The following is a 12,152-nucleotide window of genomic DNA, read 5'->3' on the forward strand; positions in this document are numbered from 1 at the left end:
CATGATAATTACTTGTGTTTTACTTGTTTTGGATTACTTGTATTTTCTACTGGGATTGAGGAGGTTCGGAAAGCGGTGGCGATGGGATCGCATGGAGGTTAGGCTGGTGAAGGCTGTGGGACAACGATAAACTATAACTTAGAAATCCCCTAAGTTAGTTGACCTGTTTAAGGATTTGTTTATCTGTTTTATAAGCTTGAATATTTATGATTGAAATGAAGTTCTAGGATTGCCTTTGGCGTCCCGAAATCTTATATCTTACATTATTGGGCACTGTTACCATACTGAGAACCTCCGGTTCTCATACCATATTTTGTTGTTATTTTTCAGATGCAGGTTGTAACCCACCTCGGTGAGTTACGTGATGGTGACATAGCGGATGACTCTTATCCCATTTTGGAGTCATTTTGGATATTTTGTTTAGTGCTCTCACTTTTGTATTTATATTTGCCTTAGAGGCTTACTTTGAGAGAGATATGTTGTATTCTGTTTTAACTTTCAAAATTCTGTATGTCTGTATATAACTAGTCGGCCTAAACTCCGCGGGCTGAGGCTAGTCTCTTATGATTATGATACTCTTATATCTATGTATGCCTTATTATTTGTATCTATATCTTGTGCTTTATTGCTTTTAGCTTCGTGTGAATGTTTCGCGCTTTTGTAACTCTGTTTTTTAACTTATTTCTTCATCGGGCTTCTAGAATTATATATATATATATATATATTATTGTATAAGCCTTAGAATTGTCGTGACCTTTAGTTATCCTTTGCTTTACAGCATGAGGTAAGGTTTAGGGTAATTAGGGTGTTACAATAAGTATAACAAGTTTCAATAGCAATGTACTTACTACTCTCCATGGCGGACGTAGGTAGAACAACGAAGCTTCACTGGATCTGCTTCACAGAACACCAACGACGACAAGGTGGAGACGAAGCGTTGTATTTTTGGAGGAAAAACTTAAGTGCTAGAGTTTCTTGTAATTGTCTATGACTGATATCGACATCTTTGGCATATTTGATATGAAGCGTTGAACAATGTTTTACGAAATGTCGTTATGTTAGTATATAAAGACCAATATGTCCCATTATTTTCTACAACAGACTACGTAGTCCCGTTCACAGTATCTTGACGATACGTATTCACTCCCATACCACATAAGCGCCACGTAATCTGAATCCGTAATATTTGGCCAAGCAGATTGAAGTGAAGGACCCATATATACGATATTTTTGAATGGTCAAAAATCGTTTTATATTTTTCATTCCTGAAGGAGTAAAATGTTCACAAATGAAAAGTTCAAAAACCTATTTATCATTTTTTCTAAACAAAAAGGTAAATATGAATTTTTTTATTTATTAAAAACAAGCCCTCTAACATGTTGGTAAAATAAAAATTTAAAGAGCACATAGAACGACCACCTTAAGTCCTTAACCCATCGAAGCCGCTTCTGCTGCAGTTGCCAAACCTCAAAACCCTCCTTAACGAAGCACATCTCTCTTCGCAAACCACTTTCTTTCGTTCGTTCTTCTTTTCTTGTCTCTTTCCAATGGAAGACGACGATGAGTTCGGAGATTTGTACACTGACGTTCTCCAACCCTTCACTTCCTCATCCTCTGCGCCCCAACCGTCACAACCACATCACTCTTCCCCTGCACCAGCACCCGCACCCCCTTCCATCGATCTCAATCTCACCGCCCCCGAGATCCCCTACGCCCCTTCCCACTCGAATTCCCCTGCAACTCATCGCTCTTCGGACCTTATGATTGATGGCCGCGATGACGTCGCTGCCGTGCCACCGGAGCCAGTCGTAGACGCTAGGGTTCCCCATGGCGGCAATGCTGAAATCACCCCAAGGGTTTCTCTGGATTTGAACCGCGGCAAGGAATTGGCATCCGGTGTGGACGCTGGGACAAAAGGCGATGATTTGATGGATAAGGATGTGAAATTCGATATCGAGGATGACGATGGCGGGGATATTGGTTCGGAGCCGGTTATTCCGGGTCTGTTAGCTGATGCTACCAGTGGCAGCGGCGGTGGAGATGGTGGTGAGGATTTGAGGAGGGTGGAAGGAGGCCTCGAGGGTGGCGGTGCTGATGATGATTGGGATAGTGACAGTGATGATGATTTGCAGATAGTGTTGAATGATAACAGCCATATGGCAATGGAGAGGGGTGGGATGGTTGGCGATGACGACGACGAAGATGAAGATGGCGGGTTGGTTATTGTGGCAGACGGTGATCCGAATCACGGAGGGGAGGAGCAAGACTGGGGCGAGAATGCCGCATTGCCTTCTGATGGCGAGAGGAAAGACGCCGAGTTGGCCAAATCCAGCACTGGAGTGGCTGCGCCACTCAAAATTGGGTATAGCGGTCATGGTTATCATCCATTCCATTCACAGTATAAGGTCAGTGTGTTGTGCTGATTGTGAAGCAATTACTTGTGTTGAGGTTCTGTTTCATAGTTCGCTTATTTCCCTTCATTTCATAATATGAGGAATTGCAATGTACATTTTGTTTTTGCATTGTAATTCTACAGTATGATATGGGAGTTCTTTTGCTGATGACATGAAATCTGATGGTTGGAATTAGCTGGCACTATGTTTTCCTTCTTATTTTGTTGTGAATAACTCCTAAAGAAGGTAAATGGCTTTGGCAAATATAAAGCAACCTAACATTGATGATGGTGCTGTAATTGAATATCTGGTGGCTGTGTTGAAATTTATATTGATTTGCTGCGAATTATGAGTATTCATGTTAGCTTGCATGTTCGCCTGTTACCTTGGAAAACGATATCTAATGCCTTCCCTGATGAAAATTTGTTGGCGGCCTTACACTTACGGAAATAAATTGTATTTATTCTTTGTACAGCTTTCTATAGTGCATTAACTTTTAAGGTTTTTTGAGGTATATTAGCTGAGATTTGGGATGAAAGACCAAGCTTTTATGTGTGGTGTATGCTTTTAAAAGAAAAAGAAAAGAAAAGTGTAAACATGTCTGTGCATTTGGTAATGCTTTATTTGAAATTTCTTCTACATCAAAAGTATATGAATATTCAGATACTCATATATGTTGGCCCCTTTCATTTTTTTAATCAACTCATGAATGCTATTTCTTAGAATACCATGGCTAACATCTACCTTTTTTTTAAAACAAAAACTTTGCTCTCCTATGACAAGTTTTTAACATCCAAGAATATCATTGTTGATCGCGAAATACTTGTTCTTGCCTTAGTGGTTGGTCCTTCTTGGTAACCTTTATTCTCCCTTGTTTGATCTTAAAGCTAACAAAATAACCATGCTGTATTTTCCTGGGACAGATTGATCTTACTTTTGATTTAGATTCAGTTTACATATAAATAAAGTATGAATTGTAGCTTAGCAGTATTTATAAATTATAATGATTTTTTTCTCCCCCTTCTATTTTTATATTTACTTTATGTTATTTTATTTGTAAAATTGTTCTACAGTATGTCAGGCCTGGTGCAGCACCAATGCCCGGAGTTACCACTTCTGCTCCTGGAGGGCCCCTTGGTCCGATTCGTCCGCTTGCTAACATGGCTGGTCGTGGCAGGGGGGATTGGAGACCCCCTGGTGTAAAAGGGGCTGCTGCAATGCAAAAGGGTTTTCTTGCAGGTTCTGGATTACCAGGTTGGGGCAACAGTGCAGCAGGGCGGGGTTTTGGTGGTGGCCTAGAATTCACACTTCCTTCCCACAAGTAATTTTTCATGGAGTAAATTTTATTTTGTCCTAAGTTTATATCAAAACGATAGATCTGAAGTGTCTGTTATCAATTGTGTAATTCGGATTTCGGGAGGAACTTTTTGAGATGTTTAGGGTGATTGCTACTCCGGAGAGAGATGTTTGGAAAATGGAAACCTAAACACATAATTTAACGAGTTTAAGGAGGATAGCTTCAGTACATCTGGTTTTTCTTTATTTTGGATATATGTGATCATGTCCGACTTGCAGGTAGTTGTGATTTGAATAGGAATATAACATGCAATTATATTAAGTCAATGAGTTTGCCATCATTATTGGGTCTTGCATTCTCTTGGGACTTCCATTTCTTTTCTAACCTTAATAATAGGGAATCCTTTGAAATTTTGGCTCTCTTATGTCTCCTTGACAATTTTTCTTTGTCTTCTAACCCTAACAAAAGGATATGGTCTCTTGACTCCCCTGGTAGTTTTAGCTGTAAATCCTTCTTCCAATTTCTTACTCCTGTAACACAACTACTTTCCATCTAGACGAATCTTTTATATGGGCAGCTTGTTGTAGGTTCGAAGGTGACATAAGGCTATCTCCCTAGATGTGTCTTATGTGTGGTGGAAATTCAGTGTCAAATTCACATCTGTTTTTTGCATTGCTGAATAGCTATTTTCATATGGAACAATTTGTTTAGCATCTTTGATGAATGTTGGGTGTGCGTTATAACGCTAGACCAAATTCTATTGATTAGATTTGTTGGGTTTGGTAGTAGAAAAGTGGGAACTTTTTGTGTCTTTGTGCAGTTTTTGTCACTATTTGGACTAATTGGTTGGAGCATAATTGATCGCGCATATTCAATGACAGATTTTCTGACAAGGATGTTTAATGGTATAGAATTAGTTGCCTAGCATCTAATTGGTGTAAAGCTTATGATCTTCATAGGGTACTTTCCCTCTTGATCATGTTGAGAGATTGGAAAGCTGTAGTTTATAGATAAATCTTTTGCTTTTTGCTTTTGTTTAAGTTTAGGAGATCCCTTATCCCCAAATTCGTATTATCCTTCTGGTCATCTTAATGAAATTCTTCTTTTATCCCCCCCACAAAAGAAATTACTGTGTGTTGCGTATGCTAAAAGACTATTCAATTATTGAGTTAAAATCTTAAAAGTAAAATTTGAAAAAGCACATCTCTTATACAGATGCTTTTTATATCTTTCATTTTTATATGCTTTTTAAATGTCTGTTTTTTGTTACACCATATTGCTTATTCAAAGCTGCCAATTACTTCCAGGACTATATTTGATGTTGACATTGAGAGCTTTGAGGAGAAACCATGGAAATATCCGAATGTTGATGTGTCAGATTTTTTCAACTTTGGGTTGAATGAAGATAGCTGGAAAGATTATTGCAAACAGCTGGTAATTTCATTGATTCTTTCTATATTCTCTAGAATTCAGTGTTGAATGAAAAGATCCTTGTGTGATTTTTTAGGAACAACTACGCCTAGAGTCTACAATGCAAAGCAAGATTCGTGTTTATGAAAGTGGTAGAACAGAGCAGGTAGAGGTGCTATTGTATATCAAATTTAATTTCTTACTCCTGAAAGGTTTTTGTGCACTTTGTTTCTCCGGAAGTTAATCATGTAGTTGATTTTGTTCAGGAATATGATCCCGATTTGCCCCCAGAGTTGGCTGCAGCTACTGGTATACATGATGCTCATGTTGAACATGCAAATTCTGTTAAGTCAGATGTTGGACAAACTGATGTTGTTAAAGGTTCTGGACGTGGTCGACCGCCACTAGTATGTCTTTGTATAAGTACTGTTTTGCATTACACTATATTTTTAGAACACTTACGTTACCGATTTTATAGAAATGTCAAATACCTGCTTTACATTCTCTTCTTAGCTTCTTGCTTCTGGTTAATAACATCTGCCATATTCTGGGGCCTTCTCTAAGTCTTCTTCTTTTTTTCTTTATTTTAAATATACTAATATTAAATTATTAATTTATTTCCTTCCAGCCAACTGGTAGAGCAATTCAGGTGGAAGGTGGCTGTGGTGAACGTCTTCCTTCCATTGATACCCGTCCTCCTCGGCTCCGTGATTCAGATGCAATCATTGAGGTATTTCATGATTTTCTTATACAAATATGTGACGTCTTGAGGTTGTTCGATGATCCTTTCTTGAATATCTGACCATGTTTGCTGCACAGATTGTTTTACAGGGTGCAGAAGATGATGATTCCACTACTGGAATTGGTGCACAAGATCTACAAGATGATGGAGATGGCACAGAACCCCCAAGAGAGGATTTTAGAGAAGGCCATGTAGTTAGACATGAAATTCCAAGGTTGGAGCCTGAGTACTTTGATAATTTTCCACAGGATTATAATGGTCAAAAGAAAGAGCTTGGAGGAAGAAGGATGCCATTCATGACTTCCAGTACCACTAAAATACCCAATGGGGATGAAAATTCGTTCTGCCCACGTGAAGAGCCAAACAATTATTGTTCTAAGGGCCAAAATCCCAGGCCCTATGGTGGCAATTTTGCCTCCTCACATGAGGAAAGGTATGCAATATTGTTTAGATTGTATGAATAATTGTTTGTCAACTTGTGAGCTTATTTTCCGACTATCATTTTCGTTTCATTTGATTTACTTCCAAAATCTCCAATGCTAGTTAAATTTTAGACTTCCTGATATTTTATCTGAATGCAACTCCACCTTTAATCCATAATGGTGGCTTGGTTGCTATTGCTAAAATTTTATGCCGCTGATCTTTTCTGTATAAATTGAGTGCAACATGTTATTGCTTACTAGCAGAGATTTAAATATCACCATAACTGGTTGGTTCATATTTAAGTGGTGTTGTGACTTGAAAGGGTAACAATGACTAGGACGACTGATTATGATTGGCAATTGATTACAGCGATGTTGCTTTTACTAATTTTGTATGTCATCAAAGGGATAAATGAGTTGTTGAGAAGCACAGTTTGAAAATGTGGAGATTTTAATGAGAAATATTCATGATATCAATTCTTGGAGGAAAAAAATAGCTGATTCTCAGGTAATGATTATGTAATGCAACAACCCAGAGATGCGAAGTAGTGCATCATCTGTTAGGCGCTTAGAGCCTTACATACATTTTTTTGCAGATACTTGCTTAACCAAGCTTACATACATAATTTGGTTTACTTGCCTAAATTCCTGTTTATCAACATCACTAGTATTTCTATTGCTGCATTGCTCTGCTTAGAGTTATTTAATAAATTATTAATTGTTTTGTTTTCGAGTTAATTATGGCAGTAGTGTTTTGTGTGTATTTATTTATTGTGGATATCCTATGTATATCATTAGTCATCTTAAAGTTTTGTAATTTGAAACGTAATTGTTATATAAAAAACAAAAATTCTGCAAAGCCATTATATATATATATATATATATATATATATATATATATATTGAGTTAGAATCAAATGAATAAATCTTACATCATTAGAAGCTTATTCATTGTAGATCCCCAATCCAAAATCATTCAATATACCTTTTATAGGTCAAAATTGGTAATAAAGTTATAAAAGTTAAAAATGGGCATGAATGAGTTGTTAGATTATAGCTTTATTGATGTTCGATTTTTACAAAGTTTGGTACAAATAATCTTCATGATAGGTGCTTGTATTTGAATGGTTGGATCTATAGAAAATAATTTTTATAAGTTATAAGGTGTAATTTTACTTAAAATGACATTGCTGCCATTGATTCTAACTCTATAAAATCATATACTGCAAATAATTTATCCCTAAAAAATATTGGATTTAACACACCCCTCCGAGGTTGAGTAATTGGACTTCTAGAGTGTGAGGTTTGCAAATTGGAGATTTGCATTTGGCCTTGCATTAGTTGTAGAATAGGCTCTTATAACATCTTAGAATACTGCCCTGCACTACACCACCACCATATTATGAATGACATTTTGGCCATATTTTTAAGCAATGTGAGACTTACTATTTACCTAATTAATGTTAAAATTTACAAAATAAGTCTACAAACAGATCTGAATTAAAAATGATATCAGAAAACTTTTTATTTTATGACTAAAATAAATTGATACAACAATGTGCGTATCTGAACTATGAATACAAATTATTTATTCATTTTACTTTCAATATAAGATCAGTAAACTTGCTTACCTTAACATGAAGAGAAGGAAGAGATGCTATACTTTTATGATTTGCTGAACCTCAACTTGAAAAAAAGAGTGATGCCATTGGAATATTAAGTGATTGAAAATAATAGTAATATACTAATATTATGGAGTTGGATTCAATCCTATACATGTCAACATATCTGCTTTTGAGCACAAATTCAAAAAGCTTTTAAGTTTGTAGATATTGCAAGAAAATCAATGTTAGGTATGTTATTATGTGTTGGATTCACTATGACTATGTCTGTATTAACATTAGTACATCTCTATAAATAAACTGAAGATAAGTTTACTAGCCGTTCGTTAAATGGCAAAATTACAATGAAAAAGAAATGAAATAAATCCCTAACAACAAATACACTGGCTAATTACCCGTGGAATAGGAGTAATTGAAACCTCGGTTGTTGCCACAGACTTGTTTACATTTTACCATAATATATATTTTGCATTCAGTTAAACTCTTGTCTGAACCTGATATCCATGGTAATTTTCATCCGTAACTGATAAATACCATCGTTGTTTACCATTCACAGGTGGACACAAAGAAGTGTGCATGACCAGTCCCCCCCTATTACCCCTGTTCAAGAATTGGCAACTGATGACAATCAAAAAGAAGAGTCAGCTGAAAGCATGGATGGGAGACATAGTGCACTTGTATCATCTCCTGTCACTAAGGATACACGGGAGGCCACTGTGGAGGATAAAGATATTGAACTTGAGAATGCTGGGATAGCTGATGGCCGTGGTGGACTGGAAAAGGAGGAAACTGGTTTAAATACAGTAGGTAAAATGGATATGCCCACGGATGGGACGGCTAAGAGACAAATATTAACATCTGAGGTTGAGCAACCTTTGCCTGACGAAGTTGACGATTGGGAGGACTCAAAAGCTGCCAGAAGCAGTGATAACAGCAAAGCAAGATCAGCAAGCAGCAGGGATAACCGAAAGCGGCGTGAAGGCTTTGAGGAAGAAGTAGTTCAAGATTCACGATCATCACGTCTGGATGGCATCCGACAGCAGCCTGATGAACATGAGCAGGGACACTACAAGAGAGAGCAGGATGGAAAGCATGAACCTGAAAGAAATCGCATGCATAAAGGTAGAGAGGGATCACACCCTTACAAGGAGCGTCATCCTAGTTCTTCTCATCTATTGCAGACAAATACTGATGAATTTGACAGGAAAAAAGATAGGGACAATTTTGACATGGATTGGACACAAAGAGATGATGATCTCTATAGCAGAAGGGTTAGAAATGAAGATCCTAGGAAGAGGGATAGGGCTAAGGTTCGAGAAAATGAGAGAAGGGACAAAGATGATAGTGCTCATTTTAGAAAACAGTTAGATAATGGTGCTTGCAGGGTTCCTTATGATAAGGATGTTGGGTCAAGAGACTCAAGACACAGGGAAAGAGATGACGGCTTTAAGATTAGGTATGAAGGCGTGGAGGATCACCATAGCAAGAGGAGGAAAGATGAAGAATATCTTAGGAGGGAGCATATTGACAAGGAAGAAATTTTGCATAGCCACAGAGAAAGTTCCAGTCGGCGAAGGCGAGAAAGAGAAGTGGTGTTAGATCCTAGAAAGAGAGATGATCTACACAGAACTAGAGATAACCTTGAAGATCAATATGCTACCAGGCCGAAAGATGAGACTTTGCTACTTAGGGAGAGGGATGATAGGCCGAGAGATAGGGAGGAGTGGCATCGGATGAAACAGCCACATGAAGAACACCTACCCAAGCGTGAAAGAGAAGAAGGACGAACTTCTATAAGAAGTGGACGAGGATCTGAAGCTAAAGTGTGGGCTGGCCAGGTTAGAGCTAAGGATGAACATAGAGCTTCTGAAAAAGAACTCCATTCTAGAGAAGGATTGCGGCATGGTGACCAACTGAAGAAGAGGGATCGAGTTCAGGATGAAAGTGCCCGTCATAAGGGGCGCGATGATGCTTACACTCGTGGTCAATATAGTAGTGAGGAAAGGCGATCTAGGCAGGAAAGATCTAATGGTCGTAGTGATAACCAGAGAGTTCATGATAGAAAGCATAAAGAGGGATCACGCAAAAGCAAAGAACCTGAAATTAGCGATCCTAATAGTTTAGGCTTGCCCAAGAGAAATCAGGAAAATCAAAGTGGCCCAACCAGCGAGAAGGTATGCAAGCCTGCACACGAATCTTCAAATTCTCTCTAATTGGATCCCCCAAATAAAATGCAAATTTGATTGCCTGATATATGAATTGTTGGTTCATTTTAATGACTCTGCAGAAGCATGAATAACTAATTACTAGTATACTACGATTTTTATGACTCAGCTTTCCCTAACTGTGTTGGGCAAAGGTAGAAGATATAACCCATATTTTTTCCCATCCATTTAGGGTTTCCAACTATGAAGACTGGAATTGAATGTAGTTGGATGTTAAATTAAACATGTGTGCGCCAAGGTTTGCTATATCTTAAAAAGTTTGGATAAGAGTTTCTAACATACTGCTTTGTGGAAGCCATCTAAGATTATATGGTATTCTAATTCTAGTGTTCATCTGGGGTGTCTTGATTGAGACGTTATTGATGTGACTAACACATCAATTTGATTGCATGGAAATATTGTCCAAGTGATTGGCATTTGAAAGAAACCTTGATATTATTTTGCCGAGCCTGGTAACCATTCTCATACTGTCCTACTTTTCATGGGTAATTGAACCTGATATATTAGCAAGTCAGCAATGAAAGCAAATTTTTTCAAATAATCTTTTATATTTGATCTAAATTTTATAATAGTCCAGTCCAATGGTGTCATTATGTAGTTGAACTCATCTGCTGTGATAGGGATGTCTTGTTACTGGTAGCATGCACCGTGTTCACTGCGAAGATGAATTGTTTTTGTTTCCACAAAATGTGCTTGATCGTTCTTAGCAAGCCTTGGAATTCTATTTTTACCGCATTTTGCCATAGCCTGGCCCCCATTCCTCTGGATTAAGAAATGTTCATGGGCTGCTCTTCGTTTGGTGCTCTGCCTGCTTGCTCTTGCAAATGTTTTATTATCATAGGGTATTTTGTTCTGTTTCATATTGTAGTTTGTTTCTGGTTGTGAAGGGCTTGAAAGGCTCTGGTGATGAAGAACATGCTGAGCATGAAGTTCCAGCGCATCGCCTGCCCAGAAAGCACCGGGAAGACATTTCCTCAGATGATGAACATCAAGATTCTCATAGAGGACGTTCTAAATTGGAGCGGTGGACAAGCCATAAGGAAAGAGATTTCAGCATTAGCAGCAAATCCTCTTTGCAGTTCAAAGAGATCGATAAGAATAATAAAGATGGGTCCTCTGAAGCTAGAAAACCTGTGGATGAATCTTCTAAAGCAATGGATATTGACAACCATCTCTTGTCCACTGAAGGGAGGGAATCTGTAGACTTGGAGTGTAAGGATGCCGATGCAAAACAATTGGGGGACAGACAGGATCGACACCTTGACACAGTTGAGAGGTTGAAGAAGCGAAGTGAGAGGTTCAAGCTTCCAATGCCAAGCGAAAAAGAGGCCCTGGCTATCAAGAAGCTAGAGAGTGAACCACTGCCTACTGCCAACAGTGAAAACCCAGTTGAGTCCGAGGTCAAACAAGAGCGACCTGCCCGAAAAAGGAGATGGATGAGCAGCTAAAATGTACTGAACTTTTGGCCATCATAATTATCCGGCAGAATTGAATCTAGTTTGACCATGGGAAGATATCTATCCGTTCAGCCTGATCTTTTTGAAAAATTAGAGACCCTGGCAAGCCAACCATGCTTAGTGTTTGATGTTGAAAATGGAACGAACCTGTAGGGTTTGATATGATTTGTACTTCAGTATCTGATTTTGTACCCATACTACCTATACATTAATTGTACACTGTATATACAGATAAAATGTAAAACATGAACTGCCAAACTATAGAGGTGGCACATATTTTTGGTGTCGAAATGTGGCTAACCCGTATGGTGTGGGTTATGTGACAAACCTGACCATGGTTTGGACGCAAAAGGACACGCATGGTTGGAGAGGCTGAACTGAGCCTGAGCCTGAGCCTGATACTGGCAGGCACAGGTCCATGGACGATGATTAATTGATTACCAAAAATGAGGAATTTTCTTGATGAAGGCCGGTCCAAATAAGTGCATCTCGATCACCAACCGTGTTGTTTCCGTCATTGAAGTTATACACGTTAGGGATGATTTATCTATGTTGTAAAATGTAACAAACATTTTCATTAAACT

The 12,152-nt window shown here is 38.2% G+C and overlaps 1 protein-coding gene across 1 annotated transcript; it reads left to right on the top strand.

Annotated features, from left to right (window-relative positions):
- Window positions 1-1,381: 1,381 nt before the first annotated feature.
- FIP1[V] (FIP1[V]-like protein) lies at window positions 1,382-11,859 on the top strand. The gene is made up of 9 exons (XM_016333286.3): window positions 1,382-2,405; window positions 3,467-3,714; window positions 4,998-5,124; window positions 5,198-5,266; window positions 5,367-5,507; window positions 5,729-5,830; window positions 5,920-6,275; window positions 8,443-10,060; window positions 10,999-11,859. Exons 1-9 carry the CDS (start codon window positions 1,548-1,550, stop codon window positions 11,557-11,559), a joined length of 4,080 nt encoding a protein of 1,359 aa, XP_016188772.1. The 5' UTR covers window positions 1,382-1,547; the 3' UTR covers window positions 11,560-11,859.
- Window positions 11,860-12,152: the final 293 nt, after the last annotated feature.

The sequence above is a fragment of the Arachis ipaensis genome, chromosome B3 (assembly GCF_059453495.1).
Source record: "Arachis ipaensis isolate K30076 ecotype BB chromosome B3, ASM5945349v1, whole genome shotgun sequence".
NCBI classification, from domain to species: domain Eukaryota; kingdom Viridiplantae; phylum Streptophyta; class Magnoliopsida; order Fabales; family Fabaceae; genus Arachis; species Arachis ipaensis.